The sequence below is a fragment of the Necator americanus genome, chromosome III, assembly GCF_031761385.1.
Source record: "Necator americanus strain Aroian chromosome III, whole genome shotgun sequence".
NCBI classification, from domain to species: domain Eukaryota; kingdom Metazoa; phylum Nematoda; class Chromadorea; order Rhabditida; family Ancylostomatidae; genus Necator; species Necator americanus.
Window position 1 is genome coordinate 8510248 of NC_087373.1, and position 20280 is coordinate 8530527.

At 33.9% G+C, this 20280-nt stretch overlaps 2 protein-coding genes across 2 annotated transcripts in view; both read right to left on the reverse strand.

The window, feature by feature from the left end:
• Positions 1-20280, reverse strand: part of RB195_008979 (uncharacterized protein) — a gene marked incomplete at both ends in the record, with an annotated part of 38536 nt that overhangs the window by 3188 nt on the left and 15068 nt on the right. The window lies entirely within an intron of this gene.
• RB195_008980 (uncharacterized protein) lies at positions 12346-13521 on the reverse strand (the record flags this gene model as incomplete). The annotated part of the gene is made up of 2 exons (XM_064195759.1): positions 12346-12909; positions 13516-13521. 2 exons carry the CDS (start codon positions 13519-13521, stop codon positions 12346-12348), a joined length of 570 nt encoding a protein of 189 aa, XP_064046903.1.

The window sequence follows — 20280 nt, forward strand, 5'->3', positions numbered from 1 at the left end:
TAAAAAGCGCAGCGATCGGAAATCTTGGGCCCAGAACTGAGCAAAGAAGAATTCAAAACAATCCAATGTGAAAGGTTGAATGGCGTGGGGAGATTCAAAGAAACACTCCCCTTCTGAACAATTTATTCTGGCAGAACTTATTCATAGCAAGTTTTGAATTTAAAAAAAACATAGTGAAGAAAATAAAGAGGAAAAATACTTTGAAAAATAAATCCTCCACAGCTTTTAATCCAAATCAGAATATGATTTATAGAAAAGAGAAATAATAGTGATCTTTGAAGAAAAACTTTAAATAGTCCGCTATTTTCGTTGAAATTGTAATTGAGATTTCCTGAGTTAACATTTTTACGTGTTATTCTTTATTAAACAAAAGTTTTACTTCGCTAAAAGAATGAAAAAAAGAAACATAATTGAATAATGAACAAAATAAATAATAAATAAGAATTTCACAGTAACAAACTTATCTTATTGTGTATGAAATATGTTCACCATATACTTATTTACCTATATACATGTATATATATATATTTCATATTTATATTCATTTTCATATTTATGTATATATTTCATATACGATAACGTATAGAAAAGATATGTACACAAACATACAGTAACAGCAGTCTTTTTTTACCCAACTGAAGATATTTTTTTGAGATTTTTGCATGCGTGAAACTAAAAACTAAACTTTTACGAGCCGCTTCTGTATTATATTTGAAAATAATAAGCTTATCAAGTGCAAAAAAACCTTCGGAAAATCTGGAAATAATGAAAAATAACCGTTGAAAATTGTGCAGCTCATCGTTGAGCCGCTCTGTCGTCAAAGACTTAAAAACTCTATCGTGATACCGTTAATTTTCACGTGAAAGAGACAGAAAGGGTAGAAAATTTAGTATTTATAGCTATTAGTGAAGATTTAAATAGAATGAAGCCTTGTGCATTAATAGCGTTGAAGAAATGATAAAAACCGGATCGAGATTTTAAAATAGACACATCAGGCCTGTTAATTGGCCGAGAAAAGCTTTCTAACGTCTTAATTGACACTAAAAGCATTCTAACGTCACAGTGGCTGACCAGAAGAAGTCAAAAGTGAACGAGGATTCATTCTTTTTTCTGCGAAATTTTATAGAATTCGTCTTGTATAATCAAATCAAATCAAATCGAATCCACGGTACAGGTTATAATTAATTAATTTAATGAGGTATGAGGTTTAATGAGGTTGCGAATTACCGGAGAAATATTACTACCAATGCCTTCATTTTCTACACTTCTTCACTATATAAATCCTCACTGCCTACAAAAGGGGTCTGAAATTGTATGAAAATGCAGTCATTTTTTTTCTATCTCCCATGCGATTCATAAAATTCTACAAGCCTCCAATACTCCATCCTCAAGAGCAATTTCATTTCAATTTCATAAATAAGTAGATCAAAAATTATATAAGCCCGTGGTAAGAATGTAGAGTGGAAGAACGTGGATGTACATGTGGGGACATCTCAGAAATATAGGCATGTTGCGACTGTTTTTTTTTCCTCTACAAAAAAAAATCCTAGAAAATACTAGAGGGTTATTAATAAAGTCGGCAAAAATTACAGTGTAAACAGTACCGCTACAGTAACATTCGCAGATAGGTGAGCTCAATGTAGAGTTATTGCGAATCGGTCAAAATATTGATGAAATCACTTATTATTCATTAGACATTTTCAAATGATATTATACTGGATATCAAAAAAAAAAACAAAAATAAATAGTATAAAAATAAAATAAGTGGTATATTGAGTAAAATAAATAATATAAAAGTGCATAAAAGTAAAACAAATAATTTAATGAATAAAATAAATGAAAATAATATGAACGATATGAGAATAAAAGTAAAATATAAAGGAATACTGTATTGTATATGAAAATATGACGTCAAGGTTTTTTTTATTGCCTTGCATCAAGTGAGAAGAGCGTGGTTTAAACAGCGACAGGCGCATAAATACATCTGACCTCGAGTTTAAGTACAGAACGGGTGACGTGGACGTCATATGATAATGGGTCCGATGACGCCAGAACATGCCGTGTCTCTCACATTCATTCATTCACTCATTCATTCATTCATTCATTCATCGCCGCCAATATTTATTGTCACCAGAAACGTTAACCAAAGACGTCGACGTTGACGCTTTTGTCGACCTCATTCACCTCCTCATCTCGGTAGATGTTCAACGAGAATGTGATAAATGATTATTGCTAATGAGGTTGCGAATGCCGGGCACAAAAAAAACTAGCAATGTCTTCATGTCACATATTTTCACACTTCTTCACTATATAAATAGCATTCATACGCTGCATTGTTAAGGTATGAATAGCCAAAAAAAACCAACGTTTTATAAAATAACGGAAAAATCAAGAATAATGTACACAACAAAATTATTATTCATAGCTTTCATATTGATTTCCTTTAGCTGTTTCCAAGATTGGTAATGATCTTTATTTTTTATTTTTTCACAAAAATATTATTCTTCAAGATCTTCTTTTTTCTAGTTGTGAGTCAAAAGAGTAGAAAAATACCAAACAATAAAATAGTAGAAAGAATAGAATAATACAAAGATGTAACAATAATAAAAAGAATAATACACAATGATTATTCATCACTGCAACTCCATACAATATTATAAGTTTACGGTTGCATTTCATAACTTCAGGGTTTAAAGCTTTTATGACTGCCTAAATTTCTTTCCCGAAAGGAAAACAAAGGAGAAGATGGAAACTATGCATGTAGAAGAATTTGTGGAAGAAAACGGAAATTTTCTATTCTATTCCGAACTATTCTTTAGCATTGGTTTTTCAGTTTTTATTAGTTTAGGTTACTTAGTTAAAGTTTTTATTAGACCATTTAACAGCATCTTTCTCAGAACAGACAAACATGCATCCAGAAGAAAAATCTAGTAAGTCCAAAACAGAATAGTGATTCATCCACTGGCAGCTGACAAACATCAGCAAATTCTTGCACAGCAAAACATTGCTAACAAGATAAAAATTCGAATTTTATTATCGAATTAGTATCGTTTGGGAACTGGCTGCCAAACACCCAGATTCCGGTTTCAAAATAGAATTCTCTCTTTTAGAACAATTTTTTTTAAAGGTTAGAAATAAAACATACATAAAACATCGATGGGAACAGTCAAAACAAGATGAGTTCCGTCTGTTGTAGATATCAACATCTAATAGATCAATTGAACTCAACAGCTGTGCGATCTATGAGTGACAGCCAGACATACATACACATCGACGTATTTCATGAAAAACAAGTTAAAATTATCTCTATCTTCATATGTGACCCTTGGCAACAGTTATCCTATCGGTTCTGCTGCTATTTATTTGTTTATTTATTTAAATTTTCAGTTTTAACAAAAAAGCCGCCCATATAATTAGACTTGCAATGAATGATCACGGCACTATGTACAACCGACGTGAAAAGCGTTCATCCGAGAAAACGCGACGCTTCTGCCGCAACGCACAGTCCTTCTCTGCCTGGCGCATACCTCCTTTGTCACTCTACTCTATTCTAGTCGGAGATGCACCGCGTTCACCCGGATGAATATATTTGGAGCAAATTATCCATAAAATTCAAACGCACGCACACAATCCGCTACGGCTTTATGAGTTTGTTCCATCGGGAAAACTCGACAGTGTTTCTGGAGTACCAGTGTCGGTCTTGGAAAAGCACATCACTACATATTTATAATTTTTCCAATTTTTTGTGCTTTAAAGAAGGAGGTACCCACACATGGAAAAATCTGGGGAAGAATAGTTTTTCTGGTTAGGAAACCAGGAATAAAGGAATAAGAAAAAAGAGACCTAACATGAACTTAATATAAATGTATCAGAATCCGACATTTTTAATGTTCATACAAGCAGGGGGAGTCAGTTCATGAAGGCTATATCAGGAAGACGTGAGCAGTATAAACTGCAAGGGCCTGAACAGAAGGTCTGAAGAATTGGGGCAGTTATGAAGGCGGGCAGAAAAAGCTGTGCAAATCTAGTAAATATTATTGAAATGTGTAGTACGAACCAAGGTCACAGCTGGGCACTAATTCTAATTCCAGAGCACTTTTATGAGATTGTCCGAGCGTAAATAAAATCCTAGTACTTTTCATTTATAAACATTCCTTAACTTACTTTTGACCTTGGGAAAAATAGCACTGAATAAATGCACACAACAGAAACTCAATAGCTGAAATATAGCTACGAGGCCCAACGGTAAACGTAGGACTTTCTTTGTTGGGCGGAAAAGGCGTTTGATCGGATCAATCACGTTCGATTTCACCCTTTCAGACTCTGAAGAAGGCCGAAACGTTAGCCAGGAATAAAGGACTGTAACAACCTCGTGTCCGACTCAATAAAAGAAATCAATTATAGAAACTAAATAGATACAGTCTTGTTGTGTAAAATTCAGGCGAAATTCCAGTGAGCTTTGTTCCATCTTGTTTTTTTTTGTTTTATGGCAAACCTGCAGGTGTTTTCAATAAATAAATAAATAAATAATATTGAAATATGTAGTGCGAACCAAGGTTATCGCTTATTGATGTAGTGGTAGAGAAATTTTAGAGTTTGTCTGATCTACGTTCCTTGAAGAAACAAATTAATTAAAAATATCTCCTCGTTAATATCCACTGTCGAATAGCTACAGAAGAATAAATACGAACTTTTTTAAAATTACTGCACTCTGAAGAAAAGACACTGGCAAAATCGTCTATTATGAGCGCAAAACACAAAAACCACCAGGAAATGACTGCAGTTTTCTAGGAATCAACAATTTTAACATAATTGCACGTGAATAACGGTACTTATTCGTGATGTATTGAAGTTGACAGATGGCTGAAAACAAGGGGAACACTTCTTTGATTGGTAAATGAACAATTTCTAAGGTTTCTTCCGGTTTTGGCCCAAAATAAATGTTCACATGACTGTCAATCGATACATGTATTGGTGTTATTTCCATTCAAGTAACGTTCAGTTCTCTTTTTATTATATAAATATACATAAGTATACCAAAATAAGAATTTTAATTTATTGCAATAAGGTACAAGTGTTATATTATTATTGGTTATTTATTTTATTTTATTATTAGTAGTTTTTTTTATTGATAGTAGTAGTACCGTGTTACATTATAATTACATTTATTAGATTACCAAATGAAAATTATTGATTTAGTACTAAGTAAGAGAAAAGAAGTGCGAAAGTTTGACTTTCCTTGAATCTTGGCATAGAGATTACAACTTGCCGATAGTCAATTTAGCAAATTTAGCAAGGCGACGACGCCGAAACGTTATCCGTAATAAAGTTTGTTTACAATCTTGGCTGTTGCTAAATTGACTATCGATAAGAGAAAAGAGTTTTTTTGTTTTCTACAAGGAGAGACAACAGCACTTCCACAAGAGGTTTCAAGGAATGAAATCAAGTTTTCCATAATTTTAGTACTACACAGATCCGTGAGCAGACAGATGATCCACAGATGATGTGAATACCTTATCCAGCACTCCTAAAACAAGGTCAACACAAAGTAATATGGTCGCCACTTGAACGAACGATCTCGTTGAGCATTTTGACCGTTCAAGTTTGATGCGCGAGCGATGAGTCGAGGGGAGAAAAAAAAACACGACACACACATACAAGGCCACAACCATACATACCAAGCAATAAAACGCCTCGCCGACACACAACCGGGGAATGAGGTAGCACAACATACGCACGTACGAATGGTGGAAACACTATGAAGAAGAAAAAAAACGAGAACGTATGGTGCGCTGCTGCTGAACAAGCGTCAAAAGATAAATGAACGAAAGTGTAGAGTGTACAACGGAGAAAGAAGGACACACAGCTATTAAGAAGGAAGAAAAAACAGATGTTGATTGGCTTGAAGCAGCCCTTCACTCATTTTTCTAAAGCTTTAAAGTTTTCTCTCACAAATTCATCTCAATTCCCTCCCTCTCAAGTACGAATGTGTTTCTTTTTCATAACAGGAGAAAACAGAGCAAATAAGTATGAGAAAAAAAGATGTTGATTAGCTTGAAGCAGCCTTTCACTCATTTTTCTAAAGTTTTAAAGTTTTCTTCCACAAATTCATCTCAATTTTTCTCCTTTTCAAGTACGAATGCGTTTTTTTTCATAACAGAAAAAATACTAGTTTTTTTAGTTACATTACAAACCTCTAGAATGTGCACAAAGAAATAATGATCTATGCAACTCATTCAATATTAGACACTGATTTTCTTTCCAATTAAATTTTTAAAAATGCAAGAGCACATCTCATAAGCACTCATCGTTCGTGCTTGATAATTTCAATATATATTTATATTTATGCTATATTTATTACACTTTATTTCTAATCATATATTAGTTACTGACTTTCATACATTTTTTAAAATTCACCATCATTAAAAAAACACATATAATTACCATATCTCCAAAATTTTTATTATAATTTCAATCCTTTTTTATTATTTAATTTTATTTCACTTTTCCATTATCGCATTTCCTAATATTTCTAATACTTATTTACAAACAAAATAGGAAGAAATTACACCAAAATGGTGTAATTCAAGTTGTTAATTATTGTTCAATTATCTCTGGAGAAAAAATCAAGTTAACGTTGGAAAAAGTCTAAGCATGAAAAACAAGTTGGTGTGATACAAAAAATATTTAAAAAATCGCTTTTATTTCAAATTTTTTAAATGCTATGTACCCTTTAGAGCAGCTTTAGTGGCGCAATCAAATAGACCTGAAAAAACGTAGTCTTCAGGCCTTCTTTCCCGAAAAGATATGGAAAAACTCATTTTCTCCCATTTCAAAGGGTATTCAGGAAGATTTGATTTTAAAGAAAAGTTAGTTGGGGATGACCGTATGTTCTAGAACATTCTGGCATCATAACTGTGCGAATGCCAACCGAATGCTCATATTCTTCGAGACCAACACAAATCATATAAGCAGAAAAAAACACGAATGGTGCGATCCACGATTCAACAGCAAACAGCCTATCCATAACGTTTCGTGGTCGCACGCAGCCACTATCGTTCTTGGTATAATTAAAATTATTTGTTGTGTAGTTTGGGTAATTATGTGATAAACAGACAAGAGCTTGTATCGAAAATTGTATCGATGTTCCAGAAAAGCGGTTCCTATCCGCTGTCTCCACCGCCTTGCCGCTAACAGCCAAAGTTAAGATGATTCGGAATCTTTGTCCATAGGTTCAACGTTGATTTTTTTCTAATTACAACAAATTTCCCGGCAATTCCTAGCCATTCAAATACTGTCAGCTTCCTGGATACGAGGATTTCCACAAATTCAAGGCCCGCTACGACAACGTCTTTGTGTTGGCCTGCGCTCTTCCTTCAGGCTTCCCCCATTCATTCTCTTTTCACATGCTAATGGCAGTCATTTTCACAAGTGGTCGAACTTGACGCAGAGGCAAAGAAAAGAAAATTATGACCCACTGACTTTCCGTCGTTTGTTCGAAAATCACGTCATTAAAGTCAACCAAAAGTGAAGAGAGGAGAAAAAAAGACACGAAGGGCTGGAGAGAAGAAGATGAGCCGTAAAGAAAGCGGGGCATCCAGATGGTAGTTTTATCGCAGAAAGAAGTGTCGATCATAACTTTTTATCGCATCTTCGCTCCCATCGCCGTCGAATCGTCGCGACTCGCGCACCACAAAAAGTGGTCGACGACCCTCTTCCGAGATATTTAGACAGATGTCCAGCTAGTTTTTCTCGTAAAGCTCGTCAAACATACGGTGCCGAATAGTTCGAGTGCTGTTAGCAATTACCGTAAAAATTTCTGTTTTCCTTCAAAACATTCCACATGGTTTTTTTACGCTAATATTTACTTTTTTTAATGCTAACTTTACGTGCAACATTTTGACCTTTGTTTCACGGCAAATTGGCTCCAGCGTGGAATGACACGCGGAAATCGTGCAGCTATTTCTCACATCTTATTCAAACCCGATTTCTCATTGACGTATCGGTACCCATAACAGAATAATAAATAGCATAACATAAATAAGAAGAAAAAAAGGCAGCTACAGTCATGTATTTAGACCAAAAATTCTTCATTTATGGTGACTGCTTTGCAAAAAAAATTCTTCAAAAACCACGAAAATCCGTCTGCACGCATTAGGTATGAAAACACTGGATTATCAACAAAAAACCCAAATTTTCAGGATCTGTTTTCTTCCTACTCTATTGCCAAACATGCATCGACCAGGTTCCCCGAAAAGGTCACTAAAAATAACAAAATAACCCTATTTCTGCAGTAGGTTTGGGTACCAAAAAAAATGAAAAAACTTCCTGTCTACATAAATTTGAGTAGCAGAAGTATCAAATATTATTATGAAAACTCCACTGCTGAAAGTTATACCGTAATTAACCCCACTACAGAAAAGCGCATGAAATGTGTTGGACACTTAAACAGAGATCGCCGTTATCAAAATTCGAAGAAAATTCGAAGGCGGAAAGAGTCGGCCAAGTATTTGAAGAGCTAAAAATTTCAAAACGTAATGCTGAGTCTTCGAAAAGAATAAAGTGATTTCGTCAGTAACTGCGCACACACCAAAAAAAAAACGGAGTCAAATGTCATGTGAGGGAAATAACATGGCGAAAATGCGTTTGTCTAAGACCGTTATTGTGGCATATACATACCTCAGATATGAGGTAATAGGCAGTGGAAAAAAAAACAGCAATGTTCACGGAAACGAGCTTAGTGCACAGATATTGTTGTTCGATCCGACATGACCAAGCAGTATTGACCCTCAAAAGTGATTCAATTGTTGAACCTTCGCGGATTCATAGACTAGAATTCAAATAAGACACAATAGAGGCTAAAAATAAACGAAAAATCACATCATACTCATTATAAACACTTATGAACAAATTACAAACAAAAACAACAAAATAAACTTATAACTTTAATTGTTTACTCTCGCGCTCTGCTGATGTCTGCACCCATTCTTTTTTTTTCTGTACAATTTCCCCCCAGAGGATGAAGAAATTGCTTACAACTTGTTCACCTAATAATTAATTGATTAATTACTTGCTACAGATTTTTTAAGTTACCAATAGTTAAAAATTTATTAATTACTTTCCTTAAATGCTCCAAAGCTTTGCACAATTCTTTGATGTGACCCTGGATTCCTTTCTTATCGTTACGAATTATAAAAAAAAAGTAGGAATTCCCTCAAATACTTGCCTCATTCCATGAAGAGAAAAAGAAGAAAAGGAGAGAAAGAGGAAAAAAAGAAAAAGAACCCAAGAATTAGTTTCCCTTTCTATATTCCGTATTATTACAATGTCGTTGACATCAGCCACAGTTTCTAATTTCATTCCCGGCAGACTCACTATTGTTTTCGATAGAAATAAATCAAATCGAATCAAATCAAATCAAATCAACTCTAATCAAGTTAGCAGCAGTCTTTGGTTCTTCTTTGCAATTACATATTTCTGCAAAATTCAACCGTTTTCAAGAATTCAAGAAAGCATTGGAGACGTAAAAAGAAGGGAAAGTGAAAAAGAAAAAGAGAAAAGAAATACGGAAGCTGCACGCAGATCTGGGATGATTCTACTGTTATGACCCATTAAAGGGATGTTGTTCGGGGAGTCCATAAAGGTTAGTGCGTTCTCTTAAGAACAAGAAATTTATAAGCAATCTAATGGACACTTCAGCTGACAAAATAGTTTTACATTAAGTAAATCCATTCTTTCAACTTTTTATTTCAATTTTATTTATTTATTTATTTATTGAAAACATCTGCAGGTGTGCCATAAAACAAAAAAAAACAAGATGGAACAGAGCTCACTAGAATTTCGCCTGAATTTTACACCAGAATTTTTTAAATTTTTACAATTTCATTCTTTTTTCGTAAATTTTTCATTATTTTCTCAGTTAAGTCGTACAAGTGTTTGAATAATGGAAATATTTTGCTACTACAGAGATTCTCTGCATTCTACCCCTCCTTTCCATACATAAAAAGAATTAAGAGTTCTATTGAGGGAAAAAATATACTTCAACTAATGGGGCGTGTAAATTGGCGGAAAGTAGTCTGAGAGTTCGGTAGTGTCTAGATCCAAAAACTGGTAATATTCTTGAATTTTTTTCAAGCATAGATAAAAGATAAAGGATAAAGGATAAAATGTCTGACGTCAATTAATCCGCTTAGGATGCGCCACCGCGTTCAGTTCAGAAACGTTTGAGGTTTCGAACGCGTTTCTAACCTATTCAAAGACTTGCACATGCTAGCCAATGTATCTAGCCAGCGTTTCTCTCCTCCCAGGTGGGTCTGGTACCAATTTATCGACCCTGGAGGAATGAATGGCTTGGTGAGCAGCAGGGCGGATTCGAACCAGCGATCGATCGTGCAGACAGCAGAAACTCTTACCGACTGCGCTACACCCGACCTTCAAATGCAGATATTTGCAATAAACTCTAGGTAGGAAATCTGTTGTCCGAACAGTACAGTTTGTCATAGCTTTAATTTTTAAATGGTTTTCCACCTATATTTACATTTTCAGTTCATCAAAAAAAAAAAACGAAAATGGACCATAGCTCTGCAATAGTTGACTTTGAAAAATTCATTTATTTTATTCACTGCACCTAAAAATCGTAAAAAAAAGACTAACGGAGGTCTGTTTGACGGAATATTAAGTAAGATAAAGATTAAAAAAAAACTGATTAGAATATAGTTTGGGCAAGGAAAAACTTCAGAACGGGGTCCGGAGTTGTTTTGTTTTGTTTTGTTTTTTTTTGTAATACCAATGCATCTGCTGAGAACGAACAAGTTTCTCCTCTTTTTTTTTTTGAAGATTTTGTGTGAACAACAACATTGCGCAGCAGAAAAAGAAAAGTTAGTATGGATTCTTAATTTGGGCCGGACGCGAGGTTGTTACAATCTTTTATTACTGGCTAACAATTCGGCGAAATCGCCTTCTTCAGAGTCTGAAAAGGTGAAATCGAACGTAGTTAATCCGATCAAACGCCCTGCCCGCCAAATAAAAGTCGAAGAAAATAAAAAAATAAATAAAAGTCCGAAGAAAATCCTAAACCTAATGTTGGGTCTCATGGTGCAAGGGGAAGTGTAAGGCTTACTTTAGTGTCGAAGGATTTCTTGTCTCAGCTAGACATCCGTCCTGAGATGACTAACGGATTCAAAATAGCAACCATAAATAGGCAGCGAAATAGCGGCCTTCAATATGGAATCCCTATTTAAGGTTGCTATTTTGAGTGATATTATACGATAATATGTATCGCAAAAAGGGAATGCCTCTATATTACGCAGAAACTCGCCCCCTATGTATTTAAGGTTGCTATTTTGAGTGCGCTAGTCATTTCACGACGGATGTCTAAGGCAAAAAAAAATCCTCCCACACTAAGGTAAGCGTTTCACTTCAACTCGTACTATGAACCCAATAGTGGACTTAGGAATTTCTTTGTTGGGGGTAAAGGGCATTTGGTCGGATATTCGATTTTATGCTTTCAGGCTTTCAAGAAGGCGATTTCGCCAAAATGTTAGCCAGTAATAAAGGATTATAATAATCTCGAATCCGGCTCAAGTTAGAAACACATACTGAAACATCATCATGTCGAAGTTTATTAAAAATCGCATTTGAAGAAAAATCCTAGTTGTAAGCGCTGAAAGAAGCGATGCTAAACATAGACTAGGATCAATACACAAACCATGGTCAACATGTTGATGTTTACGTCTGCAAATGAAGATGTTCCTACCACCAAAATTTAGATTTGAAATGACAAAAAAAAGAGAAGGAAATTTTGAAGGAAATCTCTGCAGAGCTCGGTATCAAATATTTTCCTTGGCATTTAGCAGATTTTCAATCAAAATCACCCAAGAGACAAACAGTATCTGAACTTTGCGCTATGTACATGGCTTTATTTCTTACGTTCCCACTATATTCATAGAAGCGGAGGTAAACGATTCGGATGAACAGAAAAACATTGAAGATAGGAGAAATTCATTCAATCATTGTCAGTCAAACAGCAAACGATGCTCTGACAGATAAAATTCCAATGCTGCAGAATATGAGGAGGCTCATGAATGATAAAGTGAAGAACTGAATCGCTTGCCGACATAATAATAATAATAATAATAATAATAATAATAATAATAATAATAATAATAATAATAATAATAATAATAATAACAATAATAATAATAATAACAATAATAATAATAATAATAACAATAATAATAATAATAATCGTAATAATAGGAATAATAGTAATAATAATAATAATAATAATAATAATAATGATAATAGTTAGGATAAAGTTTTGGTTAATCAATCCGCAGGACGCCCCTAATGAATAACTACTATTAAGAATGTTTGAAGAACTGAATGCAATTCCTCTACAATAATAATAATAATAATAATAATAATAATAATAATAATAATAATAATAATAATAATAATAATAATAATAATAATAATAATACTAATAATAATACTAATAATAATAATAATAATAATAATAATAATAATAATAATAATAATAATAATAATAATAATAATAATAATAATAATAATAATAATAATAATAATAATAATAATAATAATAATAATAATAATAATAATAATAATAATAATAATAATAATAATAATAATAATAATAATAATAATAATAATAATAATAAATAATAATAATAATAATAATAATAATAATAATAATAATAATAATAATAATAATAATAATAATAATAATAATAATAATAATAATAATAATAATAATAATAATAATAATAATAATAATAATAATAATAATAATAATAATAATAATAATAATAATAATAATAATAATAATAATAATAATAATAATAATCGTAATAATAGTAATAATTGCAGTAATAATAATAATAATATTTTCTAAATGGCAAAGATGAAAAGACAGCAGGAGCACAAGACGAAGAAATAATTGCGCTTCAGTTTCAATTAGAAAAACAGAAAAAAGGAAAGAGAGACTCTATTGATTTCCCTTATTCTATACCTTGACATTTCTTCTCTTTTCACATTTCCTGCTGCAAAAGAGACTCTAAGAATAAATCAGCAGAGAGAGGAAGCAAAAGAATTAATGGGCACAGAGCATTAAAAGGGAAAACAATGTGAAATTCCGGATGAAAGCCGTTAACTTCTCCGACCCCCTCAACTCCTTGAGAAAAAAAACGTCAGTGAGGGAATACGACGAGCACATATTCCTTAAGATTCCTCAGCAATGCTTCACTTTTATTATAATTACCAACAATTTTCGCCGCTTAAATTACCCTTATTATGAAACAGGTTATAGGTAATATTTCGCTAATATGCAATGCTAGGACCGGTTTCTATCATATTTGTTGCTCCGAGCGGACTCTCACCAACTTCATTCAGAGAATCTGTAGGGTGAAGTAATACACTTAAGCAGAGGAAGCTATTCAAATCCGTTGAGAAGGGCTATTCAACCATCCACAACACATGGAGAATAGCAAAACAAACCGGCATATTCGCATAACGTTAGCGCCATTCAAAAAGTGGTTATCTGAAGCAGAAAATTAGACGATTTTATACATTCGCATACTGTATATCTGTGGATGGGGGTTAGTCACGTACTTTCTCTGGATGCACCATAAAAATCTACCATAAAAAACGTTAAAATCTACCTAAGACCCATACCACAAAAACGTTAAAATCTACTATCTAAGATCTACGCGTTACATACTTTGTGAACTCATCTTAACTTATTGCAAGAAAATACCCAGAATATTCATGCGTTGAAGGAAAACATTAAAATAAATAAATAAATAAAGATCTATGTGGTTTTTAATTGATTTTCTTGGCTACAGCTCAAGAAAATCAATTAAAAACTACGTTTCAACATGCCGAGATTCAAAGACAGTCGAACATGGGAAATACTTAAAGATCTATGGATATATGGATGTAGAAAATACCACTTTTAAAATGTTAAATATTTTGAACTTTTAAAATTCATATGTATTTCTCAAAAAGGAGAAAAACAAAGTAGGGGTTCTTTAAAGAAATAAATAAAATAGGAGTAAATGAGCTTCCGTGAGAAGAAGTGAACGTAAAGCAGACCCATTAGTCGAATTCCATCCTTTCAAAGGCTTCAGGAAAAAGAAAAAGAAATGCGTTGCAATTTCTTTTATTATAAGTAACTAAGGCTAGCGAATACTAGGAAAAAGGTGACTAATAAGGAAATAATAGCTTATAATAAGGAATACGGCGCAACCCAGATAATTGTGTATTCACTTCTGACGACATTGATTTAAAAATGGAAGAAAAGGAACAAGTCATACGATTAATGCAAAAAGTGTTCTTTTTTTCTATAAGGTGTTTTTTCCTCTCTTTTTCTTTTGTTTTCTCGAGAAACCAAAATACTAAAAATCTGTAGACGCTTAACAACAAAGTAGAATTGCTTTTTTCTCTGGATAAATAAGGATTCCAAACAATTAAAGTTTAGCCCTAGCTTGGATACGGAACTAGAATCACGTTGTAATGTTCTTCTTTTCTCAGAAGAAGCCAGCATCATTCTAACCGAATCAGGAAACGCCATTAGAAATTATAGATGTTGAAAAAGCTAAGCATGGAAGTACTGGGCACTCCGGAAAATAATTCACGTCTTACAAAAATTAGTAGAGAAAGAATATCAAAGAAAGCAAGGAAGCGAGCAAGGAATCAGAGCGGGATTTTTTTTTATCACTACGAAACACCTAATACACTGGGTAAAGGAATAAATCGTGAGCGTCTTTTTTTCTCAAAGCAAAAAAATGCGCATGGAAATAAAAACTACTCTTAGAATGTTCTATATCTTTAAATAGAGAATTTTCCGCCCTGCGAGAAATTCTACCGCCGACTTTTTAATCTAACGCACTCCAGTTCTTTCGGATCATTAAAATGGACCGCCAAGTTGACAAAACGGAGTGCTTTCCCCACATTCAGTGTTTTCCTACAATTATTCGAGATAAAAAAAAACAATTAACCGGTCTATCCCCTTTGGAGTGAAATACATACAAATATATGGGAATTTGATCTACAAAAGACGACAATTTAAAGGCATCACTCCACGAACCTGAGATGGTACGGATTTCAGGTGGAGTATTCGTATACGGGATGGCGACCCACAGGGCTGGTGCGCTCCAATCGAACTCCTTGTAGAACATAGTGCGGCGGAAGAACGCTCGAAGTCGTATCTTCCGGGCCGTTTTTTACAGCAATTAAGAAGAAATGGACGGAATCACCCCCCTCTCCAAAGTCTCCCATCCCGTATACGAATACTCCACCTGAAATCTGCACCACCTCAAGTTCGTGGGGTGATGTCTTTAATGGTCGATGCAGCGAACACGAATATTCTATGTACGATATTAACAAAATCACCAACCAGAGGGAGAAATCATCCGAGAGGAACAAAAAACAGGGTAAAGGGCGGATGAGTGTTTTTATACTGTCCTACTGGTGAAGAAGGTCCCGGCGAATTCTCCGCGAATGCCTCCGAGACATAACGTGCCCAGTGGATATGCCGCCGGATACCCTTCTTACACGCACCTGTCCTACTTAGCTAAAGCCACCAAACCATTCATTTTTTTCCATAGTTAATTGGAGAAGCTACGAACAATCTAACCTTTTTTTTAATTTTCTCGATTCTTCCCGAAAATGTTAACAACTATCCGATTACAATATTGTTCTTGCTGCATCTGGCATATATGCGGATAATTTTATAGGAAAAAGGCGTGAGCACACACTGTGGAAAAGAAAGATCCCCAAGTAAGCAACAAAGCTATTGTAATCCCCTATAATCGTGTTTTTGAAGAGATGATGCCCAGCTTATGTTATTTACAAAACAATGTTGCGTCATAATTAAGGAGTGTTAGTGGTAAACAGATTTCTCGAGCCGAGATAAATAGAAAGAAAACGAAAAGAAAGCTTGCAACATGGATACTGAATGTTTAAGCAAATAAATGTTTAAATTGCAAGAGTTTTGTGGATCGATAAAGGGAGGACGACGATGGCAGTTACAAATGTTTGCCAGCTGTGATGTTAAATGACAGGAAAAATTCCGAAAAAGAAACGAGAACGAAAAACGTAGCAGGAATAAAAGCTCAGTAACTCGGAAGCGTTCTGCACACTCAATAATAACATCGCAGAGAAAAAAAATGATCTTAACGGCATCACCCTACGAATCTGAGGTGGTACGGATTTCAGGTGGAGTATTCGTATACGGGATCGTAGATTATGGAGAGGTGGGTGATTCCGTCCATTTCTTCCTAATTACCGTAAAAAGCGGCCCGGAAGATACAATAAGATAGAAATGGACGGAATAAGATGGACGGAATCACCCCTTCTCCATAATCTACGATCCCGTATACGAATACTCCACCGGAAATCCGTACCACTCCGGATTCGTGGGGTGATGCCTTAAAGCACTTCCTATTTGCCACATTTGAGTTCTCCTTTCCTTTCACTTCTTTTCTCCTCCTTTCTCTTTTTTCCTCTCTTCCTCTCTCTCTCTCTTTCTCTCCCTCTCTGAGCTTTTTCTTCTGCAATCATTACAAGTTAACATCGTAATCCTCGGCAATATTGGCTAAAGGTGAGTGGATCGCAATGTTAAGGATTTGTAAATATATAAGACAGCGACATCGATAGTTCGATACCGTTTTAGGCCATCAAACTAAGCTTCTTTCCTTCGAGACCAAAAAATTGGTACCGGATATGCTTGGGAGATCAAGAACACAGATTTGTTACATTGTTTGACCTCGCAGATCTCTTCATGTCCTTTTTATGCTTTTATTAACCATTTGTTAAATAATTTATTATGTTGCATTTATCAATATTATTTATTATTATTATCAATTATATTTATTTATTATATATATTACAATATTTTATTTTAATATTACTTTATATTATTATTATATGTTATATATTTTATTATTATACGCAGATGAACAGACACACATCTACACTCCGAGTAAGCGCGCTATTACATATCATGATATTTTATATTATACCTTAATTTTATCATTCATTTTTAATAATGATTTAATTTGATTTAATTTATTATTAATAATTTTATCTATTTATTTACTGAAACACCTGCAGGTGTGCCATAAAACAGAAAAACGAACAAGATGGAACAGAGTTCACTAGAATTTTGCTTGAATTTTACACAACAAAGCTGCCACTTTAAAGCATGAGGAGTGGTGGGTTGTTCCATTATTCCATTTCTTTATATATTTCATTATTATATATTATTATTATTTACTTAAATTATTATTGGAGTCGAATGCGTTGGTTCTTGGCTTATTTCTAATTTAAAAGAAACTGATCATAGCTTAACACTCTATCTTTTTTACTCGAATACTTTGCAGAAGAAAATGGTCAGTCATGACCCCTCATCTCTTATGATTCTAAGGATGTTCTGGATTTCTTCAAGTGGACTGCACTTCTTAACATCCTACTATTTTCAGTTAGAGCAGAAAAAAAGATATGGTAGCGGATACGGAAGCAACTAACCAGTCTAGTTGTCAATGAAATGAATGAATCAGCCATTTCCGCGCTGAACGGAAGTGATACCCGATGTAATGAATTGGAACCCGTATGGAGGTGAAAAACAAGAGAATACTATAAGACTTTCTAGTATAAGAACAATTCTGCGAACTTTCAACTTATACTAACTTGACTAACTTTAACTTTTAACTCATAACACCGTTCCACCCACGATAATCCCTAATTCCTTCACAGTGATTCATCCATTCCTTTTATAAAACGATACAGACGACCACAATAGAACAGGGATTTTATGAGCAAAAATAAAGATAAAGAGAAACGTAAAAATATAGAGCACAAGATAATAAAAAAAGATACAGCAAAAAGTATTTCAAAAAATAAAAAAAGATAAAACAAATAAAATATATAAAATTGTAGCGCCCAATTAGTTAAATTAAACCAGCTCTCGATAGATAGATACGGATTTATGCACGAAACGAACACATACATTAAAAAAAGTGCGACGCATCTTAATAATTTCGCATACATAACACGCAACACATCCATCTTTCCAAAGAAGAAAACCAGTGAAAAAGGAAAAAAAGTAGACCATCGGAAAAAAATAGGTAAGCCTATAAAAGAGTTTAAGTAGTTCCTATCAAAAATTCCGGCCTAATCCAGTCAAAACCAGACGGATCATTATGATAAAGAAACTGGAACTGTGCTAGTGAATATACGGTATGTACGGAGCATATTCCTACAAGTTTCAGCGCTTAACCTTATTTCCAATGCTAATTTTTTTAAACAGGAACAACGATTTTTTTTACCCTAATCACCTCTTCAGGAATTAACCGATTATTATCGTTATTGGACAGCATTGCTGGATTCGTACCAGCGAGTCAATTAACAACATTATTAGAGAACTAATGTGTAAGAGAAATCACTTGTAATTTAAAAATAATGAGTTTTCAACTAAATCGATTAAAATAACCAACCAATAACCAATAGAATAACTAAACTAGGAATAAAAACATGTTTTTAGCAGTCGATGAAAAATATATAAAAAAATAAATAAATATTCGAATAAATAAAAGGAATCCTTTAATAGAGACTGAAGAAACAGATGAAGGAACCTTGTCTCAATCCGTAACGCACATATACGTTCAATCCATACTTATATCATATCATATATACGGAAATCCATATCATATATATACGGAAAAGCTGCTATGTTGCCGGTGAGTACTACGAAAAACTCGCTCAACATATGTAACCGCAACTTTTCCCGGTCTCCTCATTTTCTCAGTACATAAAAATTTCATCCAGATTAATTTCCGTTTCTCATTTCTCTTCAGCTCTTATTATGTTTCACCGCAGCATATTTTATGCAAAATAACTATGCATTGCTGTGAAGCGGAACAGAAAAACAAGGTCGCAGAATTAAAATTGTGGAATAGAACGCGATTTCCAAGCTTTCCGTCATTCTAAGGAATAAATTCTCCAAAATTAAAGATTTTTTCAACGAAAAAGTTGGGACGAAATGAGAAGGTGGTAAAATTTCCGTCGATATTTGAAAAAATTATGGACTAGAACGCGATTTCCAAGCTTTCCTTCATTCAAGAGACTACATTTTTGAATAGTGAAGATTTTCTAATGGAAAAATTGAGACAAGACGAGAAAATGGTAGGAATTTCCTGGATAATTGGAAAATTCGAAGATATTCTTCCTAACGTTCCCTGCCTTTACAACATTACTACGTTAGCAATTGTATGGGGCCCACAAATTAGTCTACTATCTCAAAAATCTATTGGACCACCTCTATATGGTTCTTCTTCTTAGAAATTCATCTCTATTTTCCTTTTCCAGGCACATATTTTGTATTGTTCTGGAATATTCTGCATAGATCACTCACTACCTCTCTTGTCAATAGTCCAACTTAGCAACAGGCAAGATTCACTACCTCTCTCTCTCGGTCTGCCTGCGCTCCTGAAATTGTCGTAGCTGAATGAGAACTGTGGTGCCATTATGTTTATAAGGAAATGGTGTGACCGTAGGAGAAACAAAAACGGAAATGGAAGTTTTTTTTCAGATTTCAGGGAGAAACGAATTCAGGGAATGGAGAAATTACCTCTAAAAAATCAATTCAATCGAATTTCGAATTTCACGATAGAATTTGGTTAGTTAGTTAACTTAGGCCACTCAATTGGAACAGGATTCAAAAATAAGCCACCTGCGATCCGAAAATGTAATAGGTGGCCTATGATTTGCAACGAAATCGTTTCCATTCCAGAAACATCCGGATTTTTTTGATCTGTTAACGATATCAGAGCTAATTCATATACGCAAAACATTGCTCGAATATGCGATGTTTGTTTCCGAAGTTGGTGATGCCTGGAAAATCCCAGGAGTTTATGGATACCAATGCGATTAGTAGGAAACTTCTGTTACGTTACTGTTGTGTAACATTGCTTATTAAAAAAATACCTAAATAAGCGATATTTAGATATAATAAAAATTCTTCACGAGATATAATAAAAATTCTTCACACAGAAATCAAAGAACAGAAAGGAAAAAACTCGAAGAAAATTCTCGAAGAAAACTAAGTCACAGCAACGTTTTCACGGGAACACTGTAGTTCACGTGGACATATGTTTCTCGTTACCGTTCACGACTTACATGTATCGGAAAAATGTGAGAAATGAAATGTTTGGTCAAATTAGCACCTAAAAAGATAGCCAAAGACTACTGTAACCCTATATT